We start from the raw sequence: 24,638 nt of genomic DNA, 5'->3' as shown, positions 1-24,638 counted from the left end.
CGACAAATAATATTACCCAGAATGCATTGTAATATATTGTAAAAACAATGCATTCTGGGTAATATTTTTTTTCACATTACTTTCACGAAAACGACAAATAATATTACCCTGAATGCATTGTAATATATTGTAAAAACAATGCATTCTGGGTAATTTTTTTTTCGCGTTACTTTCTCAAAAACGACAAATAATATTACCCAGAATGCATTGTAATATATTGTAAAAACAATGCATTCTGGGTAATATTTTTTCCGCATTACTTTCACAAAAACGACAAATAATATTACCCAGAATGCATTGTAATTTATTGTAAAAACAATGCATTCTGGGTAATATTTATCATTTTCGCGTTACTTTCTCGAAAACGACATAATATTACCCAGAATGCATTGTAATATATTGTAAAAACAATGCATTCTGGGTAATATTTTTTTCACATTACTTTCACGAAAACGACAAATAATATTACCCTGAATGCATTGTAATATATTGTAAAAACAATGCATTCTGGGTAATATTTTTTTTCACATTACTTTCACGAAAACGACAAATAATATTACCCAGAATGCATTGTAATATATTGTAAAAACAATGCATTCTGGGTAATATTTTTTTTCACATTACTTTCACGAAAACGACAAATAATATTACCCTGAATGCATTGTAATATATTGTAAAAACAATGCATTCTGGGTAATATTTTCTCCGCGTTACTTTCTCAAAAACGACAAATAATATTACCCAGAATGCATTGTAATATATTGTAAAAACAATGCATTCTGGGTAATATTTTTTTTCACATTACTTTCACGAAAACGACAAATAATATTACCCTGAATGCATTGTAATATATTGTAAAAACAATGCATTCTGGGTAATTTTTTTTTCGCGTTACTTTCTCAAAAATGACAAATAATATTACCCTGAATGCATTGTAATATATTGTAAAAACAATGCATTCTGGGTAATATTTTTTCCGCAATACTTTCACAAAAACGACAAATAATATTACCCAGAATGCATTGTAATATATTGTAAAAACAGTGCATTCTGGGTAATATTTATCGTTTTCGCGTTACTTTCTCAAAAACGACAAATAATATTACCCTGAATGCATTGTAATATATTGTAAAAACAATGCATTCTGGGTAATTTTTTTTCGCATTACTTTCACGAAAACGACAAATAATATTACCCAGAATGCATTGTAATATATTGTAAAAACAATGCATTCTGGGTAATATTTTTTTTCACATTACTTTCACGAAAACGACAAATAATATTACCCTGAATTAGGGCTGGGCGATGTATCGAATGCTTTTGTCACGCGCATTTCTTCAGTAAAGCCGGTTCCCTGATTACCGCTAAATCGGCATCACCTGCTTTCAAATGAAGCGGCATTTAATAGACAGAGCCGTAGTACACTGATAAGACACGCAATATCGTGCTCAATATCGACGGCGATACGTATCGATATTGAACGCGATATTGCGTGTCTTATCAGTGAACTACGGTTCTGTTTATTAAATGCCGCTTCATTTGAAAGCAGGTGATGCCGATTTAGCGGTAATCAGGGAACCGGCTTTACTGAAGAAATGCGCGTGACAAAAGCATTCGATACATCGCCCAGCCCTACCCTGAATGCATTGTAATATATTGTAAAAACAATGCATTCTGGGTAATATTTTTTTCGCATTACTTTCACGAAAACGACAAATAATATTACCCTGAATGCATTGTAATATATTGTAAAAACAATGCATTCTGGGTAATATTTTTTTTCGCATTACTTTCACGAAAACGACAAATAATATTACCCTGAATGCATTGTAATATATTGTAAAAACAATGCATTCTGGGTAATATTTGACATTTTTGCGTTACTTTCTCGAAAACGACAAATAATATTTCCCAGATTTAATGGTTTTTACGGTATATTACTATTTCAATGGAAAACGGTATTTTACTGTGTAAATTTGTTTTAATTTTTTTTGCTATTTTTTAGAGTGTACTTATTTTTTCTCATTTTTTCAAGAATGTTGATAGGGGTGGCATTTGCATTTTTAGAAGTGTTATAATGAGTGACATTCTGCTTTGCACATTTCACAAATCTTAAATGCATTTTGTATTATTTATTGTATATTTTGCACATTTTGTTTATTTTATTTTACCTATTTACTGTATAAACTAAATTGGTTGATTTTATGTGTTCCTTTTTTATTTATTGGGTGCATGTGTTAAAAATACTTGCTTTTCTGTTTTTACCTTATTCATTCGTTTATTTTTGTGTTCGGCCATTGTGTACTGGGGTATTAACATTTAAGGCTAATCCTTTTGTTCCTGATATTGTTTTTTTTTTTTTTTTAGAACAATTCGACCTAACACAGGATTAGAATGACATAAAATTACTGTAACTTTGACAAGCGCGCCGACTAGTGAGAGAACGCGAAGCTGCAGCGCGTGCCCGTGCGCGCGCGCTCTGAGAAAAGCAGCTCATCATCTCAGAAGGACTGCGGACAGAGACAGACGCACATAGAAACAGACAGAGAGAGGAAGAGAGACAGGTAGAAGCTACAGAATAAATCAATGCCGAAATAAGACGACCTGAAAGCGGGATCGCTGTTTATCCGGGGAGAGCTCGAGCTGGTGCCGGTCAGTCGCCATGGGGAACCGGGGGATGGAGGATCTGATTCCTCTGGTCAACCGAATGCAGGATGCGTTCTCCGCCATCGGACAGAACGCGAACCTGGACCTGCCGCAGATCGCGGTGGTGGGCGGACAGAGCGCCGGTAAAAGCTCCGTGCTCGAGAACTTCGTGGGGAAGTAAGTCATTCATTTAGTACAGATCAGATTAAATGCTCAATAATGTACAATAATAAAGCATATGATAGCATTAATCTCATATTCCAGCTCAGTCATGCCTCAATGATATGTAAAGGTCACTGTGATGATGATAACCTTTAAATGTTATTGAGGCGTGATGGAGGATCATATGCTGCAATGGTGAAAATCACCAGCCATGTTCAACAACAACACATCTAAATCTAGTTACATAATCCCCCTCAACAGTGCATTCTTCATTATGCATTAGTGCATCATCATTAGTGAAATCTGTGTCCTTTAATGGTAATAATAATAATGCACAAGGTCAGTAAGATGAAGAACTCATAACAGAAACACTGTGTGAAAGATGGAAGCTGAGGCAGTTTCACCTTTGTGTTGGCTCCAGATAATAATGAGCTGAGATTATGCATTAAACACAACAACTATCCGCTGGTTTATAATGGAGACTTTCTCTAACGTCACGTGACGTCGTTTCAATATAAACAGAATGCATCTGATTTCATGCACAGGATCTAGGTGAAAAACTGCCACAGATGCACATTAAAGGACTTGAGCCACATCTAGACTGTTTAACAACACCCTAGCAACCCAGAACATCTTAGCAACCATCTAGAAACGCCCTAGCAACCACTCTAGCATCATGGTGGTGTTTTAGTTTGTGTAAAATGTCTCTTCTTGGAGCACAAATTGAGGCTTTTCAGTTTGACACATTATGAATATTGAGAAGGACGATGCCACATTATATTTTTTAGGTAGTCTGAAACAGGTGTTGGTAAAGATGTATGATATATTGCTGACTGACTGATTTTAATCAACATTAGCATTACTCAGAATTGGCAGCGCTCACATAATATCAACACTGAAAGAAATAAATCCGTAGAAAAACAGAACAGGTGCTGCCAGGACCTCATCCATTACATTTATGCACATTTCCTTTAATCCTAAAACACGATGCAACGCGTGATTCAAAATACAAGGAAATGAACACAGTCATATTTTCGCAGACTTTTCTTAGGGTACGTTTACAGTTTTGCTTTTGCATTTTTCACGTACAGACAACGCAATCTCACTGCAATTCGTAAGTATTTTACGAGATGGCTAATTTGAACAAATTCGTATGACCACATTCGTACGTTTCCGTACGATTTGTTTAGACCCCAGTGATTGGTATGTTTGTGGGCGGTCCTTCCTGGTGACTTTTTTTTTGTTTTTTTTTACAATTCATACCAATGTGTACGATTCAAATCATACAAATTTGTACGAATTAGCCACCTTGTAAAATACTGACGAACTACCATGAAATTGGGTTGGTACAGACGACAAAGTTGTCAAAACGATTCCCGATTTTATGTGGTTTTGTCATTTTATTCACTTTTTGTTTTTTAAAAATATTGCTTTTTATGTTTAATTTATTTTTATTTCAGCTATAGTTTAGTTTATCTCCAGTTATAAAGAAAAGTTTTTCTTTTGTGTTTTTTTGTGTACAGACAACGTATTTTACGAGGCGGCTAATTTGTACGAATTCGTACAACCTCACTTTTACATTTTCATAATATTTGTTTAGACCCCAGTGATGGGTAAGTTTAGGGGATGGTCCTTCCTGGTGACTTTTTGAAAATTCATACAAATTCGTACATGTAAAATCGCACAAATTGGTACGAATTAGCCACCTTGTAAAATTTTTATGAATTACCGTGAGATCTGGTTGGTGCAGACGACAAAGTTGTCAAAACAATCACACGGATCCACTAAAACAACTAAAATCGCTGTATTTTGCTGCCAGGCCAGTAGATGGCGATGTCAGTTTGTAAAGAAACACTAAGCACCTATAGACTAAACACGTAATATGCATGTGCATGATGTCAACGTTTTCACAAATTCACGTTTTTGTAGTTTACATGGAGATGATAACGGTATCGCTTTCAAAAACTTGCTCTTTGAAAGCCGTTTTCAAAAGTTTGCATTTTCAGGCCCACAAAACGCCGTTGTCATGTAAATGAATGGCCAAAATGCATAAAAAGTAAGAGTTGAAAATGGTGTTGTGTAAACAGCCCTTTAGAGTGAAGGCTTATTTTTCCAATTTCAAATAGCAAAAAGCAGTTGTTTATCATTTTAGGGGCTGTTTACGCAACACCATTTTCAACTAAATTTTTTTTTGCATTTTGGCTGTCGACAATGGCGTTTTGGTGGCCTGAAAATGAAAACTTCTGAAAAAGGGTTTTATAGTGCAAGTTTTTGAAAACAATACCATTATCATCTCTGTAAACTACAAAAATACGAATTTATGAAAACTGTGATGTCATGCACTTGCGTGTTTCTTAACAAAGTGACATCGCCATCTACTGGCTATGCAGCAGAATACAGAGATTTCAGTAATTTTCGCAGATATGTGTGAACAGAGATCATTTTGACAATGTTGTCATCTGTACGCAAAAAATTTCGTAGCTTTTATTTTTTTATTTTTAGTTGTATGTTAACTTTAGTTTAATTTTTAGTAATTTTATGTGCTTTTGTCATTTTCACTTTTTGTTTTTTAAAAATATCGCTTTTTATGTTTAATTTATTTTTATTTCAACTATAGTTTAGTTTATTTCCAGTTATAAAGAAAAGTTTTTCTTTTGTGTTTTTCGTGTACAGACAACGCAATCTCACAGCAATTTCATAAGTATTTTATGAGGTGGCTAATTTGTACGAATTTGTACAACCTCACTTTTAGGTTTTCGTACGATTCGTTTAGACACCAGTGATGGGTAAGTTTAGGGGTGGGGTTAGGGGGTGGTCCTTCTTAGTGACTTTTTAAATATTTGTACGAATTCGTACAACTCAAATCGCACAAATTGGTACGAATTATCCACCTTGTAAAATTCTTACAAATTACAGTGAGATTGGGTTGGTACAGATGACAAAGTTGTCAAAACAATCCCTGTTCACACTGATCTGCTAAAATTATTAAAATCGCTGTATTCTGCTGCCAGGCCAGTAGATGGCGATTTCACTTTGTAAAGAAACACTACGCACCTATAGACTGAAGACGTAATTCACATGCGCATGATTTTTGTAGTTTACATGGAGACGATAACAGTATCGCTTTCAAAAACTTGAAACCATTTTTAAAAGTTTGCATTTTCAGGCCTCCAAATGCTGTTGTCGTGTAAATGAATGACCAAAACTTATAAAAAGTAAGAGATAAAAATGGTGTTGTGTAAACGGCCCCTGATGATACCATTATCATCTCTAAGTAAACTACAAAAAAAAAAAAAAGAATTTATGTACAAGCATGTTTCTTTACAAAGTGACATCGCCATCTACTGGCCTGGCAGCAGAATACAGCGATTTTAGACATTTAAGTGGATCCGTGTGAATGAGGATGATTTTGACAACGTTGTCGTCTGTACGCGAAAAATGCAAAAGAAAAGCTTTTCCATTTTAAGTACATTGTTGTCGTGTAATGAACCCTTGTTTTGTATGAAGTTCTGTTGTCTTATTTTAGTTAAAGCCTGAACAATTCTACATTAGAGCTTAATTGTGAATGTAGTTTTTATTTAAATAACAGACAGAAGTCAAGATTTATAAAGACTGTATATCAAGCATAAAATAATCTGTCTACAATTGAAATGTATTGTGCATCACGAGTCCAGCTCAGCTTTTATTTTAATTTGATTTTCTAATTAGCTTTTATTTTTTATATTTTTAGTAATTTTATTATGTGCTTTTGTCATTTTATTCACTTTTGTTTTTTGCTTTTTATGTTTAATTTATTTTTATTTCAGCTTTAGTTTAGTTCCAGTTAATAATTTTAGTGCTTCAACTTAAACTTTTAGTTTATTTTCAAGGCAACATTTATAAGTTTTTATACTAATATTTATTTATTTTTTTATTTCTGCTGTATTTCAATTAACAGAAATAGTTTTAGCTAATGATAATAACCCTGGTCCACCATGTGAATAGGAAGAGGATGATAGTGGAGAGAATCTCATCCCATCTTATTCATCCAGCGGCAAGCTCTTGTTTTCCTCTGAATGCGTGACTTGGACGGTGTAAATCTCGAGGGGGAATAATCGGTTGTTCTTTTGGCAGTGTATGTGAATATCAAGTCTTACGCTGGATGATTCAGCAACTCTTGCTGCTGACGGAGGTCATGTATGCAGCACTGAGGCTCTCTGAGAGTGGCATATGCCACATAACACCACAAAGTTAACCAGATTTGAGCATTTTAATTTAATTTAGCCAGTGGAAAATGATCCAATCTAGTTCTGTTCCAGTTACTGATTTCATTGACATAAAAATACAACTTTCTAATTCATAAATGAAGATATGAAGTGAAGATGAAGATCTGAGATGTCAGTCCCAATCTGTAAACAAAAAGATTGAGTCGCTAAAAAATTTTTAGATAAAAAGCTTGATAGAATAAAAAGACAAATCATATTATGTCAGTGCAATAATTTGACATTTTGTATTTTTAAAGGGGACATCACATGAATTATGCAATAATATTTAAAATGCAATAGCAGTGGGCGTTGATACTGTTTCATATGCAGTGATGTCATCCAATCATATCAGTGGGCGTTAACTGAGAAGCCTTAAAGGAGCCGCGCCTTAAAAAAACGATCATTTCAGAACGAAGGTTGAAAACAATAGTTTGTTTTTGTGCAAAACACTTTATTAACATGATAAGTCAACCTCAAGGAGCATAATAAGAAAAAAAATCCATGTCATGACACCTTTAATGGCACAAAGACTTCTTATTTGTAAGGCAAATTTGATTTCTCATGTCATGTCGTGACCCCTTTAATTCATTGATTCTTATGAAGGACCAGGACTCTGGATACGGACGCCCTGCAGATAGTTAGAGGAAGCACTATCTGCTATTTAAATCTGGCAAAATTAACACCATCATTACCACTAAACTATTCTAACAAAAGCCTCTTCCTATATTTAGACCTCGAGTCAAACAAACTGCAATTATCCTGCGAGAGTTCGTTGTTCAAAATCTGGAATGCCTCACAAATCCTGGAAAACTACTAATTACATCTAAATAAAGACGCTGTGTGTTTTTCATCACAGGAACAATCAGTGACTAAACCTCAAAATAAACCAGTTCTCTTTAGAGATTTAGAAATATCAAGCCATTGTTATTGCAATCATAAACTGCACAAAATTACAATACAAAAAAAACGTGACAAAACGCCTAAAATTATCATTTTTCTTTTACTGAAAACACAGTTGAAGCTTTATAATAACGTCTACAAGCTGTAGATGAAGTGAATTGTGTATTTGTTGAACACATTCATTGGATGCTCTTCAGTGTTTGTAATCTGTTGGCCTTGATTAAGCTGTTGATCCTTTTTACTTTTAATAGAAACAGTCGGTCTACAATCACATACTGCCATCATCATCATCATCATTAACAGAAGAAGTGTCCCATAAGGCACTGCTGCCAAAAGTATTACAAAGGCCTCATTTATGAAACATGAGAGGAACACTTTTCTGTGTAAACGGATCTCACATCCAATGGTTACAATTAATTCAAGATAAAAAACTATAACTTCAAGATATAAAATGCTAATGAGATCTTTTTGTGCATGTTGCTGACTCTCTGATTGGTGTAATTTTCTGTACAGCATCATGGGTAATGTAGTTTTTCACCAAGAATTCCACTGTTAAACATGATTATTTTAAACATAAACTAAAATGAATGTGGGCTGATGGCTTCAACAGAGCAAATACTATTGATTATTAACAACCTCGAAGGGAAATGAAGGTTTTTGAGGAAAACATTCCAGGATGTTTCTCCATATAGTGGACTTCACTGGGGTTCAACGGGTTGAAGGTCCAAATGTCAGTTTCAGTGCAGCTTCAAAGAGCTCTACATGATCCCAGTCGAGGAATAAGAGTCTAATCTAGAGAAACCATCGGACATTTTCTAAAATAGAATAAAAATTATATACTTTTTAACCATAAATGCTCGTCTTGCACTGCTCTGAGATGCTCCACGCATGACGTTATCATGTTGGAGGGTGGAAGTACGGCGGTAGAGCTCATTTGCGTTGTTTTACCTTTTTTTGTAAAGACTGTTTGACTTAGTCTTTGTATGTTCACTTTGTAAACTCCTCCTATGTCACATGACCTTTCCAACATGATAACGTCATGCGTGGAGCATCACAGAGCAGTGCAAGACGAGCATTTGTGGCTAAAAAGTATATAATTTTTATTCTATTTTAGAAAATGTCTAAAATATGGTTTCTCTAGATAAGACTCTTATTCCTCGTCTGGGATCATGTCGAGCTCTTTGAAGCTGCACTGAAACTGACATTGAACCCCAGTGAAGTCCACTGTATGGAGAAAAATCCTGGAATGTTTTCCTCAAAAACCTTCATTTCTCTTCGAAGTTGTTAATAATCAATAGTATTTGCTCTGTTGAAGCCATCAGCCCACGTTCATTTTAGTTTATGTTTACAATAAACCCTTCTGAGCAGCGGTGTTAGTGTGATATGAAGACATAAACTGAGGGCCGCTCTCTCACTGATTAAGGGACACCGTGTTCTTCATCATAATTTGTGAGCAGCAGCCTGAAATGAGTGCGTTTGTTTGGCTTCTGAATCTGTGCAAATGTTTTCTGCCAAGCCGTAATGAAGTCTTATGAAATCTGGCAGATGACTAGATGATTTACACAGGCGTTTGTCCGGATCGATGTGGCTGTGATTTACTCTTACGCTTGTGTTCCTGAGAACTCGTCTTGTAAGAGTGTCTAATGCTGGGATTTGTAAAGTTGGATTAGGGCTGCTTGAATATGGCAGAAATCATAATCACGGGTAGTTAATATTGTGGATTATTTATCAGGATTTTGACTTTGGAAACATTATGCATGCATTGAACATTGAAAAAAATCTTTTTTAACTAATACTTCAACTGAAAAAAAAAATCTAATTAAAAAAATTTTGAATATGAATAATAAATAAAATGTAAATATATATAAACATGTGTTTATTCACTAATATTAGTGATTTAACGGCACAACAGAATTTGAAATTAACTGAGCTGGATAATGACTTTGTTATTGAACTGAACTGAATCAACATTGAACTGAATTGATTGATTGCCGTTTCATAATTGATGAATCAACACTGTTATTTCCGTTTATTAATGTGAAGCTGCTTTTTTGTAAATTTAAATAACTTGACATAATATTATAAAATTAATACAATATTTAAAATGAAATAAAAAAAAAAAATAATAATAAATAAAATTAAGTAAGACCAACTATGTTGCAATTAAACTTGCATTATAATACTATTTTTATTATTATTAAATCTAACTTTGTAAAGCGACCTTTAGTTTTGGAAAGCTGCTATAAAAATAAAACGTATTATTATTATACTGCAAAATAAAATGCAGCACAATAATCATTTAATCTTGATTATCTTTTTTCCATAATTCCATAAAATCATAATTGAAATTAAAGTTCAGTTAATCAGGATGGCTGATCATCCACAGACTGTGGGAGGGGCTTGTCCTGGTCACCTGATGTATGTACAGCAAACATTAACCAGCTCAATGTTTCCGTATCATCAAACCCACTGGAGTTGAGAATGTGACGTCCCTCACAGAGTCAGATGAGTGCTGTTGCTGCTTTCAGCACCATGGACAGCTCCGGAAGACCTGTCAGCATTCCCACAATTCCCTGCTTGAGCCGAGCTGACGAGAACATCAATACTGATCAAACACTGAGACTGCTGTATTTTATTCTCAGAAGGTTAATGATTAACTATACTTCAATTCTGAAGAAAATGCGAGTCAGAGCTGTAATGCTATGAAGAGGGTTATGCTGACAAAGCATTGCTAACTGGTTGTATAAATATATAGTTCTTCTTCAGGTCAGTCCTATGTTCATAATAAAAAATCTGTTTAAATGTCCGCTGCGATATCTTGTCCTTTTAACATTTAAGGGAGTTTCCCGTGACTGACAGCACAAGTCAAAGCATTTATCAGTTGCGTCTTCACAACATTTCAGTCTTTTTAATATAAAAGTCTTCGCTACTGACTGACACACTCATAAAGACTGTTAAGCTTTGCTTAATATTAAAATGTTTTGAGCTCAAATATAATTTTGCATGACTTTAAAAGCCACTATGAGAGCAAAGAAATAAAAGGAAACAAGAACGTTCAAACTGTAAGTAATAAATACTTTTCTTTGTGCATTTATGTCCTTGTTCCCTCTCTATGAACTATTATCTGCAAAATCCCAGAAATATAGAAACCGTTTCAAAAATAGAATCATTTGTCGTGTCGCGGCTGGTCAGGACAGTCTTTGAAGTGCTCATTTTGTAGCCAAAGCTCTCGAAATGTACATTTTCCTGCACGTTTGCCTTAGTTAACATGTACAGGTGACTGCATTTGACTTAAGCTGACGAGCGGGAAGGGAATAAAGTGCCGCTGAAAAATAGCCTAACTATAACAATACGCAAAACACGTGAAACAACGCAATAAAAAATGCGGTATAGAAAAATGACATTTTGATAAATGGAAACTAAAATTTTAATCAACAAACAAAAATCCCTGATAAAAAAAAAAAAAAAAAAAAATAGAATTCCCTGATTTTCAATGTCTGGAATAGACCTTTTAAAATTCCATGATATTCCAGAAATTATATACATACATATTAAATGAAATAAATCAATTATATATATTTTTTTTGCCAACATTTCAAATTTTTATTTAGTCTAACTTGAACTAAAATACCTAAAACTCAAATAAAAATGTATAAAAACTACATAGATATACTTAAAAAAGCAAAACAAACAAACAAACTAAAAATTACTAAAACTTAACTGAAAATTGGGAATTACAAAAATAAACAATTCAAAATATTAATAAAAACTATAATAGTATTTCAATGAAACTAAAATAACACTGATCAAGAATTGGTGTTAAAATTGATGTGTTTTAACAAAAAACAAGCATTAAATTCTACTAAAACTTTCAAATGAAAATTGGAAATATAAAAATAAAACCTAGTGTGTGTGAAAACTATAAATATACACTAAAATAACCCTGATCTCTGGTCTGTAGATGTGGCTCGGGTTCCTCTTTCAGCGTGCATCTGTGGGATTTTTTCACATTTAACGTAGGAAACGTTCTGAACAAACTTCCTCATTCTCATCAACAACTGAAAATAGATGAGAAGAAAACGTCAGTTAATCGCTGAATTCACAACAAATGCATCTCACGATCGATGCTGTTTCTGTGCTTGAGTTCCATCAGGAGAAGCTGGACTGAAATGAAGGATGATGTTTTTCATTTATTCTGACTCACCTCATGTTCACAGACGGTTTAATCGCCGTACGAGGACAGAAACGGCTCGTTACAGCCATTAAACATCATGTGATGTTCTGCTGAGAGCTCCTCCTCACCTAACACTGCAGTCATGGGCGTTTGCTGCGGTTTCATTCACTTGAATGGTTCAGATGTGTGTAGTGTGACTGTATTGATGGTGAATGCGCTGATAACACCTCGTCTGTATGATTCTCAGATGTAGCTGTGGTGCTGGTTGTGAATGTGAGCCGGGCTCAGCAGGATTACCTATAATCTGATGGTCCCGGGTTCATTCGCTGCTTTAATCTGACCCTTCATTCTCCTGAGAGTGTGACCTGTTCACAAAACCAGCCTTCTGTGATCACTAATGCACCATCATACCTGCAGAGACATTATAAAAGGGCTGCGTTATTCAGAGGGTTTAAACTCACACTTCTCACTAGTTTATTTAATATGTAAGTGTCTAACAATATCATACAGTGGATGTATATCATAACTCTGTACACAGGTGATATTTAGGGCATGATTAAGCATGAAGTCAAGACATTAACGATGCTAATTTGTGAGCGTATTTTTGATATCCCGAACGGTTTGGCCGTGGCGTTGAAACGAATTTATGGTGAGAAAAGGGAAAAATAAGTGTGTTATAACTTCTGCATACATAGACTGATGTTGATAAAACTTCAGCTGTGTGTTTGTTGTAGGAGGGCGATCACATGGATGTGCGTCAAAGTCATAGCGCCACCAACTGGCAAAGCCTTAGAAATGGGCGTTGAGGAGAGGCTCTATAGTGCCACATTTTGACAAAAGTGGGGGTGGGGGGGCGTGTAGTTTTACCTACAGTCACCAAACTTGGAACATATATTGCTCCCATCAAGCCGGACAACTTTCTTATTTACAGTCATTAGCTCCGACCAACAGGAAGTCAGTTATTTTGTTTTAAATGTGGATTTTTTGAATAATCAGGCTCTGAGTTTTTTAGGGGCTTCATGCAATCGCCACCAAACTCGTCAAAATGAAACAAACACTATGTAAAAAGAGATCTAACTATTTTATTATATAATGTTGTAATATACTGGCATAATTTGTTACATCTCAATAAACAAATTGTAAAAAAAAAAACAGTGTTGCTATGGCGAGGGATTAAAGTAATGACAAAAAAAGAGAAACAGGAAGTGTCTCATATCATGTAAAATAATTGTTTGATTTAAATGAAATTAAGATTGTATGTTGCCCGCCATGCACAGGTTTCTGGGGTGGCGGTGGCGCCAGGGTTTGTACCCATCATCGTTGCTTGCAGCTATATTATTTACCTTCTTCACACATCATGTGTCTCATCTCAGACACTGTTCTCTCCTGAAATCTGTACATAATAAACATGATAAAATCACAAGACATAAAAGGCATTTGAAGTAGCTCAAATAAATGATGAAAGTATGTACGACCACATCTGACATGGACAGGACAGGGATCTCTTGGCATGGCCAGCTCTTGCTGTGTGTTTTTCAACCACACACACACACACACACACACACACACACACACACACACACACACACACACACACACACACACACACACACACACACACACACACACACACACACACACACACACCAGAATGTGAGCAGGTGGTGTTGTGTAGGGTGTGAATAAACCAAGTCTAACAGTGGACAACAGGACATTTACTACAGTCATCTGAAAGACTACCATCCATCCATCTACTAAGGATGCACCGATATGAAAATTTTGGCCTGATACCGATAACCAATAATTACCAATAACCGATATATTGGCTGTATTTTCCTTTTTGAAGTGATTTCAGTCATATTTAAAGCAATTCAAAACCATCATGGTGAACAGTGCGCATCTGAAGTGTCTCAGCTGAAGGAAATAATACATTTTTTATCGGCTTTAATATATATGTGAAATGATAACATTAAAAATGAACATATATCGGCTGATACTGATATGGTGGCCGATATATCGTGCATCCCTACTATCTGTCTGTCCTGTTTCTCTCGCTCCCCTTCAGCTTTTAATGCACATTTGCATATAATAATTGCGAGATAATGCCCTGTCACTCTCTCTCTCTCTCTCTCTCTCTCTCTTACTGGTGGTTGTGTTCTTCCTCTGCTGTAATCATCCCAGTGTTGTGTGATGCGCTGACGCTGCATGCGGCGGGGGAGGAGGCGGAGCTCTAGGATTAGATTGGGGGAGGGGTCCAATCGGCCTGTCCATCATCACAGTTGCCTGCAGACACTGGGGGATGGGGCGAGAGACACACACACACACACTGAGAGAGAGACAGTCACGTCTCTTTTTGTCCTCCTCTGCGTCTCCTTCACAGGGAAACACGCACTGCTGCTGCCGCTGTTGATTTGTAGCTGTTATTATGGGATGTTTCTGCAGGGATGCCAGCGTTTTAGTGAATATGCCCAGGTCATATTTTACCCTGAAATCAAAATAAAAAAGACATGAGGAGATTATAAAAAAATATATTTTTTTTTACAAAAATGTATACATTTAATTACACTTTTCAAATTTATATTTTTGATTTACAAATTTAACAATAAATGATTAACGTGTAAAATAATATCGCAATAGCATTGATTATTAGTAGTTTTGCACGGGCAAACATCACTCATATTTGTTCGAGACACTGTGTGTGTGTGTGTGTATCAATACTCTGTACTTCCTTCAGATCAATACTGATTATTGGCTGGTGTGAGTGGATCAATGGGAGGGTGGCAGCCGTCCATATGGCCGCTCCATATGGCATGTTTTTCTGGCTGTCACGAGAACCCGCAGTAATGCCATCTGGACGGATCAGCGTCACAGTGAGAGTGAAGGTGCAGGAGGACGCCAGAGTCTCCTCAGGCCTGTTTACTGATCACAGAACGAGGGTGTGCTGAACTCACAGCCGTCTTCACTGGGTGTTTTCTCAGTGCTTCTAGATAGAGAGCAGAGATTATTAATACAGTGTGTAAATGGAGCATTTTATGCCTGATATATACGATCATGATATTAAAATGTAAAATGTAATTTAGGTATGGTAAAACATACTTTTAAAAAACAAAATAATGCAATTAAATTCATGTTTTATTTGAACATTTTTTGCAATGCACACTAAACAATATTTATTTATTATTATATTATTTACTGCAATATTATTATAATATGATAATATTATTATTGCATTTATTATGTTTATTTACCTTTACGGCACATCACATTATTTACACACTATATTTGTGCCGGTAACAAAATTCTTCATGTTCTGGAAGGATTAAAAATGCATCAAATTTTATTTAAGCCCAAGTTTTATAGCATTTGATTTTTATCAATTATATTAATAAAATCAAGCTATTGTAATTTTAATGAACATGCAATGTGACTGATATTAACATTTAAAATGTAATTTAATTGCAATTAAATTCATGTTTTATTTTAACATTTCTTTTGCAATGCACACTAAGCAATATTTATTTATTATATTATTTACTGCAACATTATTATAATATTATTATTGCAATTATTATGTTTATTTACCTTTACTGCACATCACATTATTTACACATACTATTTGTTCCGATAACAAAGTTCTTCATGTTCTCAGAACAAAGAATTAAAAGTGCATCAAACGTTAATTAAACCCAGAATTAGATTTTTATCAATTATATGTAAATGTAATTTAATTATGCTAATAAAATAATGTATTATATTATAATGTAATGTTAATGAACATGCAATGTGGCTGGTGAAAATGTAATTTAATTGCAAATAAATTAATGTTTTATTTTATTATTTCTTTTGAAATGCACACTAAACAATATTTATTTATTATTATATTATTTGATGTAATCCTTTACTGCACATCACATTATTTACACACAATATTTGTTCCCCAGACCAAAGGATTAAAAATGCATCAAATTTTAATTAAACCTAATTTTGGTAGAATTTGATTTTTATCAATTATATTAATAAAACACATTTTAAAAATAAAAATAATCAAGCTATTGTAATGAACATGCAATGTCATGTGGCTGATATTACAATTTAAATGCAATTTAATTGCAGTTAAATTCATGTTTTCTTTTAACATTTCTTTTGCAGTGCACACTAAACATGATTTATCTGTCATCACATGATTTGATTTCAGAGCGTTCAGCATCTTCACTGTAGTTGAATGTTACATTCTTAGAAGAAAAGGTTCTGTATGGAACCTTAAAGGTTCTGTGAGGAGCTTCATATATCGAATGATTCCATCATGGGGTGGAATCAGTTTTAATTAATTAATTTAGTTCAATTCTTTTTTTTAATTTTTTTATTACAGTTTATGAATTAAACAGATCATAAACATACTTTATCACTAGGGAAAAAATGACATAACATGAAAGTATTATGCAATCATTTAAGACATTTCTCCTTATATAGAACCTTTAATATTGAGTCCAACACCCTAGAGTTCTGTATAGAAGAGTGTAGATCAGGTGCATGACCCTGCAGCATCTCTTTGACCCCAGAGTGCTTCAGTGTTTCCTGTAATCATAATCACCTCTCTGTCTGTTGCACAGGGACTTCCTCCCGCGCGGCTCTGGCATCGTCACCCGCCGTCCTCTCGTTCTGCAGCTCATCAACTGCCCCACAGGTGAGCCTCGTCTCCTAGCAACAGCAGGTTAACAACACGGTAAACCAGTAGCCTTCAGCTGGTCTGGGATCAGGTGCTTCTCGATCAGAGATTGACTGCAGAAACAGAACAGTGGTTCCTTCTGAAAGCTTTCATAAACACTGCCATCTAGTGTAGCAGGCTGTACTTACATTTACAGTAATAATTATGATCTGATACTTGATTTTAACCCTATAGTAATTATAGAAATGAACTAAAGCTGTACTTACATGCAGGTATTTATTTATTTTTTTTTTATATGTAAAAACAACGTATGCACACAATAATACATGATTAATTTAAGTGTTAGTACATTGTACTTAAAGACACCAAATATTTAGTGGGGCCAAAAATATTCGATACTTTGTTATAGCCCTTTTTTGGTGTCCCATTCAGGCTTTCTCAAGCCAACATCAAACTTTGTTCACAAACTTTAGCTTCTAGTTATGGATTGATTTGATTTTAACCCTATGAAATCTACTGTATCATATTTCATTCCTCTAATTGAACATCATGATCAAAACTCTCCTGTAAAACATCCACCTTTTTACAATGTCAACGTAAGAATAACATTTATATCGTTAGTAATATTTCAAGATGAAGACTTACTGGACCGAAGCAACTTTACGTGATTATCCATACATCAGAAAATCATGAGTATCAAATTTGGCTTTGTGAACATGCAGGACACATTTTTTACATAAAAAAAGGAATATTTTATAATATAAAATATATTTGGTATTTGTCTTAAGTTTCAAAAATGTAACATTTCAGAAACATTCCTGTTATTTCACAAGTCAGGATTAATAACGTTCAGTTATTAGCGTAACGATGTGTGTGTTTCCTCTCAGAATACGCCGAGTTCCTTCACTGTAAGGGGAAGAAGTTCACGGATTTCGATGAGGTGCGTCAGGAGATCGAGGCGGAGACGGATCGGATCACGGGCCAGAATAAAGGCATTTCGCCCGTGCCCATCAACCTGCGCGTCTATTCGCCAAACGGTCAGATTACAGCTCTGCTTTTAGCATGTGATTAATATTCATTACAGAAGCTCCGCCCCCTTGCTCTCACAAACACCACTCTTGTGTCTTCTTCTGCAGTGTTGAACCTGACTCTGGTTGATCTGCCGGGAATGACTAAAGTGCCGGTGGGAGATCAGCCTGCAGACATCGAGCATCAGATCAAGGAGATGCTGATGCAGTTTGTGACTAAAGACAACTGCCTGCTGCTGGCCGTGTCGCCCGCCAACTCCGATCTCGCCAACTCCGACGCCCTGAAGATCGCCAAAGAAGTCGACCCGCAGGGTGCGTGCGAGACGTTAGCTTGCGATTCGGATTGGTTCTGCCGTTGTCTTTTTGCTTACATCTGAAAAAAGTATTTAAAAACCATTCAAAAAATAAACTTTACTCAAATAAATAAAAGTGAATTAAAAATATAATAAAAACTACAGTATATAGACCTGATAAAAATGACATAACTATAAACTATTGTGAGATTGTGGCTCATATTAGACATGGCACTTTACAATAAAGTCCCATTAGTAAATCTAATAGAGCAATTCATTTCTTACAGTATTTATTACCATACGTTAATAAAAGTGCATCTGGTCATTGTTCGTTCATGTCCATTAAATTAGATTATCAGATATAACTTTTGTTTTTAATAATGTAATACTAAATTAGCATTAACCAAGATTAACCCTCTGGTGTTGTTCAGTCATTTTAGACCAAAAACAAAAAACAAAAAATGTTTTACATTTTGTTTATTTGTAACAAAATGTCTTTCTCTGTGTTCTACGGAAGAGGATTAGGGCCAAGCAATAATAAAAAAATAAAACCATCTCAAGATTAAAGTTGTTAAATTTTGAGAAAAAAGTTGAGAAATAATAAAATGTTGAGAATAAACTCATTAAATTATGAGAACAAATTCGTTAAATTATGACATTTTTCTCATAATTTAACGAATTTGTTCTCGTAATTTAACGACTTTTTTTCTCATAATTTAATGTTTATTCTCAACATTTTATCTCGACTTTTTTCTCAAAATTTAACGAGTTTATTCTCAACATTTTTTTTTTCGACTTTTTTCCCGAAATTTAACAACTTTAATCTCGAGATGCTTTTATTTTTTTATTATTGCTTGGCCCTAATCCTCTTCCGTAGTGTTCAGGTTTGACTGTAGTAAAATCAATGGAAAAACTGACACTTCAAACTAAAAATATCTAAACCTTGACAAAAAGTTGTCTTTGAGAATGTCTAAATTTATGTCTAAATCCACAATCTTTAAAAAGTAAGTAATTATATCTGAAAACCACTAGAGAATTTAGTGTTTACACAATGTGTTTTTCTTTTTTTAATTCCACCAGATGGCACTAATCTGCCTTCAAACATTGGATTTTAAAGGCCTTGTCTTTATTTTAACATGAAAAATACTTCAAAAATAATAACATTTCAATTTTTGTATTATTTTCAATGGGAAAAATTTATCATAAGTGTTGCATAAACATTAATTAGTAAAATTCTTTCAAAATACTAAATAAAAAACAATATTACATTGATTTACTGAAAATAAAAAAAGTTCGGTCACTTTTGACTGTGAAAAACACAGTGTGACCCGCAAATAAACAATACAAGAGTATAGTATTTTCACTGTTAGTTAACTAATGTTTGCTTATTATAAACGTTTTCTTGAGGAAGCTGGCTTTTAAAGGAAATATTCTCCTAAAAATGAAGTATTTTTGAGCGTCCACACCACAGTGCGTCTGAAAGAAGATATTCATCAGCAAATATTAACAGAAATAATTTGATGCAGCTTTAACTTCTGTTCACGATGTGTGTGTGTGTGTGTGTGCGTTTGTGTGAGCAGGTCAGAGGACTATTGGTGTGATCACTAAACTCGACCTAATGGATGAAGGGACAGATGCTCGGGATATCCTGGAAAACAAGCTGCTGCCGCTGCGGCGAGGTGAGCCGATCCTCTGACACAACCAGAACACTTTTCAATGAAAACATGAAATGCATTCAATGCCATTTCCTCAGCTGACATGTAATATATCACATCGAAAACTGCGGGGTGGGCGAAAAAAATATCGATTCTCTGATGCTTTATGATTCTCTCTTCAACGATTCAATTACAGTCACACACAAATAAACTGTGTATATAATCCCTCACTGCACTTGTATGGAAAACGTTCAGATACTGAAAATCATTAATTAATAAGAAAAAATGTCATTTTAGAATCAGATCATAATTCTCAGATTGTGAGGTTCCTCTTATATTCTCCATTCATCAGAAATAAAATGTTTTATTTACAAATATCACAAATTCATGGCTATGGAATCTATTTATTAATAATATCATTAAATCTATTTAAATAACTTGTCACTGGATGTCCTAAAATGAAAAACTATTATTAACCTAACTATTAACTATTAAATGTTTGGTATTCCCAAAAGTTTTTGTCAACCCTTTTGTCCTAAAATATTTATTTACTCATGAGATTTTATGTTAATATTTCAATAATTTAACACATATGTTGGCTAATGGTCTCATGACACGCAGGTAAACAAAATATTTAGTTGTTTTGGTGTTCTTTGTTTTAAATAATGTAAATTTGTTTGATTTAATTATTAGGCTTTTATTTTCTTTGTAAAGCCTGTACTAGTGTAAAAAAATCGCCTCTCAGTTTCCCTCTAGTGGAATAACGTCGCTGCTGCAGTCTGTGAGAGGAAAGAGAGAATCATTTCATTGACACATCTGGAAAAAACGTTGCTTTCTTTCTTTGCTCGGCAACAAAGGGTATTTATGGGAAGCTCTTGAGTGCCGTGTGCTGACGCACCAGTTTTCCACACATCAGGTTTTCCCATCAAACGCGTCTTCATCATCCCTGCGTCGTCGTCTGGTCATGTGATGAAAAACCACAAACATGCTGTAGAAGGATCCAAAAACATGAGGAACGTCACTAGAATGAGAAATCTGAGAGTTTAACCTCATAATCCAGACATATTCTTTCTTTTTCACTCTCTTTTTCTATCTGTACCTCAATCCTGAAACAAAACCTCATATCTCATATCAATTTAGTTTTTTTGATCATTTTGGCTGTGTTAATGCCAACTGTGTAAATTTTGGCAGAAGTGTGTATTTTTATTGGAATTTGAATATTTCACCCTCATTTCTTTTCATAAATCTATTTTACTCTAGTAACACAAAACAGTTTCACTCAGGACCTTAAGGAGAAAAATATCCCCATTGAAACCCATTAAAACTGCAATGTTTAATCCCAGGGACAGTTAACTATAAAATGATGCAATCTTTGTTAAAAGGCATTCATTTTGTTGGCAAGACTCCCCCCCCCCCCCTTTTTTTTACCAGATGGTGCCATTTGGCACATAAAGCAAATACTTGCTTTATTCCAGTTTTCTGTTGTATTATACAGAAATGAGACCAAACTTAAGCTTCAATTCAGTTTTTTGACTGTCATTTTTGTCCTCTGAGGACCTCAATTCAATTGGTGCACAAGGGTTAAGACTTTAAAAAGTCAAGTCAAGTCAAGTCAAATTTATTTATATAGCGCTTTTACAATTGGTAATTGTTTCAAAGCAGCTTTACATATTAGAAGCACAGAAAAAAAGGGAAGTGGTTAAAACTGTACAAACAAGCGTGGTAATATGTAACATATACAAGATGGTGCTACATTAAGCCAATGTCGGCTGACTCCCAGCGGTGGAAAAAAACCCCTAGGAGAAAAACCCAGCGTGCTAGCACTGGGCAAAAAGTCCTAGGAGGGAAAAAACCCCTTGGAAGATATATATAATATATGTAAATGGATATGGAGATCAAAATTATACATTTTTATTATAGAGATTAAAAATAGATTTAAGACATTTAAATGCTAATTTAGGCCTTATTTAAAGAAATAAAAGACTTTTTATAGATCCACGGACCTATAGAAATAGAAAAATCTGAAACAAGATCTCTTTAATACATTTCTTTGAGTATTAGATTAATTAACAAGATCTCAGAGTAACAACAGGCTGTTCTTTAGCGCTTGCAACGGCAAGGTCATGGGTTTGACTCCCAGGGAAATGAAGAACTGATCAAATGTAATGCAAGCGTCTTAATAAAGCATCTAACAATTACATGAATGTAAATGCATAAATGTCTCAGTTTGCAGAAATACTAAAGTCTGCAATCCAACTCAAACATTTCTCCTCAAATTCTTCCAAATTCGAATGATCCGAACCGCTGTCCACATAGCAAAACTCTTGTACTCTTATTTTACTGATCAAATGATGTGTTTATTTGACTCCAGGTTACATCGGTGTGGTGAACCGCAGTCAGAAAGACATTGACGGAAAGAAGGATATTAACGCCGCTATGGCTGCGGAGAGGAAATTTTTCCTGTCTCATCCCAGTTACAGACACCTGGCCGACCGCATGGGAACGCCGTTCCTGCAGAAAACCCTCAACCAGGTGAGATGGACGAAGAGCAACCAGAAGAGCAAACTGAAGTGTGTAAACATTGATCTAAACTCTCCGTTTGGTTTGTTTCGCCACATACACACTGCAAAGTGCATTTGAGTGGGTGAACCACCTGCAGGCTAAAGCTATGGAGGGGCGGGGCCTGTCATGAATGTTAATTTTTGGGTATTTTGGATTTTTTGAAAAACCTACTTTTCCGAACTAGTCCTAGGTTTTTGGCCCGATCTGAACCAAACCAGTGCAGTGAGATTTTCTGGAGCCTGATTGTCAATAATTATCAAAAAAAGTTGAAATTTCAATTCACGGTCTCTAAGGGCCGCCAAAACGTTCAAAGTGGGCGGGGTCACTTTTACTAAAACGGCTATAACTCGTGAACCGAAAGAGATATTTTCACCAAATTTGGTACACCTATGGAAGAGCTCATTCTGTGGTCATGTGAAAAAGGACACAGTGATTGGCCACTTGGTGGCGCTATAACAGGAAAAATACCCATGAAAACGACTATAACTACTTCACCGTTAGCCCGATTGACTTGAAAATTGGCATGCAGTGTCTTTGTCTGAGATGCCATGATGTTCTATAAGGACAATGAAGCATCTCAAAAAACATTGGCTATCAGCCAATGAAATTTGAGCAGCTATCAGACAAGATTAACGGTGGCCAATCGTAACGAAACTCGCTGGGCCTGTTTGACTCACGGCTCTGGAGCCCTGTGAGAAATTCGAAAGAAATTGGCCACCGGGGGTGCCTTCATGTTTTTCACGTACGTAAAGGATTGTGTATGAAGCAATTTTTCGCACACGCCCACAACATTTGTACCACATGGTAGAACTCCTCATTCTGAGCAACTTTGCCTCCAGGACCGTCGCTGTCCATCGAATCATTCGTTAAATATCATATCAGAGATTAATTCAAAAACCAATTTTGGTGAACTAGTCCTAGGTTTTTGGCTCCACCTCAATTATTGTTAAAAAGCTTTAAAAACTATATGTTTTCTATGGTAAATTGCCTGTATTTGCTGTAAATGGTCATTTTCATCTATGATTGAGATGGTTACAAGCTTGCTAATTAAAACATAATAAACCAACATTTGAGATGCTGTGATGCAATTGGTCCGCTGGTTAGTCCAGTTATCCAATCACAGTCACATGAGTCTTATGTGCACGTCTTCTTATCGGATAAAAAAAAAATCCACCTCAAATCTTGACGTTTCCATCCAGCATTTTTTTATGCAATATCCCAAAATTCACATAAAAATAGCTAGTGTCTTCAACCCTCATCTCTGTCTTTCTCGGCTCTTCCGCAGCAACTGACCAATCACATCCGCGACACGCTGCCTGGGCTGCGCGCTAAACTGCAGAGCCAGTTGCTGTCCATCGAGAAAGAAGTGGACGAATACAAGAACTTCCGTCCAGACGATCCGTCCCGGAAAACCAAGGCCCTGCTGCAGTCAGTAGCTCACATTCTCATTTTCATTTATTCTCTAAGCATCTGCTAAATGAATAATGAAACTCCGATCCTCAGGCTCACAGTGACAGAACTGAATCCTCAGTGTTTGTTGTTGGTTTCAGGATGGTGCAACAGTTCTCAGTGGATTTTGAGAAGCGTATCGAGGGATCTGGAGATCAGATAGACACGTATGAGCTCTCTGGAGGAGCCAGAATCAATCGCATCTTCCACGAGCGTTTCCCCTTCGAGCTGGTGAAGGTGTGTGAGCGAGCGTCAAACACACACTCGCACATGCACTTCTCATCCATGCTGTTTCTACACTCACAGGATGGGATGCATTTAGGCGACAAATGCGTTTTAATGTTTTTTAAAAAGAGTCTCTTCTGCTCACCAAGGATGCATTTATTTGATCATAAATACAGTAAAAATTTGAAATATTTTTACAATGTAAAACAGCTGTTTTCTATGTTAATATATAGTAAAATGTAATTTATTCCTGTGATCAAAGCTGAATTTTCAGCATCATTACTCCAGTCTTCAGTGTCACATGATCCTTCAGAAATCATTCTGATATGCTGATTTGCTGCTCAAGAAACATTTATGATTATTAAGAATGATTACAAAACTCTTTAAGAGTTTTAAGACTCATCTTTGACTTTAAACATGTATATGACTCTCTCTGAGCAAGTCTCTCTGTCAGTCATGAGTCACGGCGCAGGATTGCGTCTCCCTCCAGGCCTGAGCCTTTATGAGTAAAACATTCCGCCTTCCTTTGGCCTACACACACACACACACACACACACACACACACACACACACACACACACACACACACACACACACACACACACACAGAACACTCATCCACAGTAAAACACTG

General features: G+C 35.3%; 1 protein-coding gene across 1 annotated transcript in view; it reads left to right on the top strand.

The window, feature by feature from the left end:
• The first annotated feature begins 2,533 nt into the window (after positions 1-2,533).
• dnm1a (dynamin 1a) overlaps positions 2,534-24,638 on the top strand; it is a 75,199-nt gene continuing 53,094 nt past the window's right edge. The window contains exons 1-8 of the mRNA XM_067406707.1: positions 2,534-2,823; positions 16,737-16,810; positions 17,680-17,829; positions 17,929-18,132; positions 19,694-19,792; positions 22,140-22,300; positions 23,616-23,758; positions 23,881-24,016. Of these exons, the coding sequence (XP_067262808.1) occupies positions 2,663-2,823; positions 16,737-16,810; positions 17,680-17,829; positions 17,929-18,132; positions 19,694-19,792; positions 22,140-22,300; positions 23,616-23,758; positions 23,881-24,016 (1,128 nt within the window). The 5' untranslated portion in view covers positions 2,534-2,662. The remainder of the gene's footprint in view (positions 2,824-16,736; positions 16,811-17,679; positions 17,830-17,928; positions 18,133-19,693; positions 19,793-22,139; positions 22,301-23,615; positions 23,759-23,880; positions 24,017-24,638) is intronic.

This window comes from Chanodichthys erythropterus, chromosome 13, assembly GCF_024489055.1.
Source record: "Chanodichthys erythropterus isolate Z2021 chromosome 13, ASM2448905v1, whole genome shotgun sequence".
Classification (NCBI taxonomy): Eukaryota; Metazoa; Chordata; class Actinopteri; order Cypriniformes; family Xenocyprididae; genus Chanodichthys; species Chanodichthys erythropterus.
The sequence above is the reverse complement of the archived record's forward strand: the minus strand, read 5'-3'. Positions and strand labels throughout refer to the sequence as shown.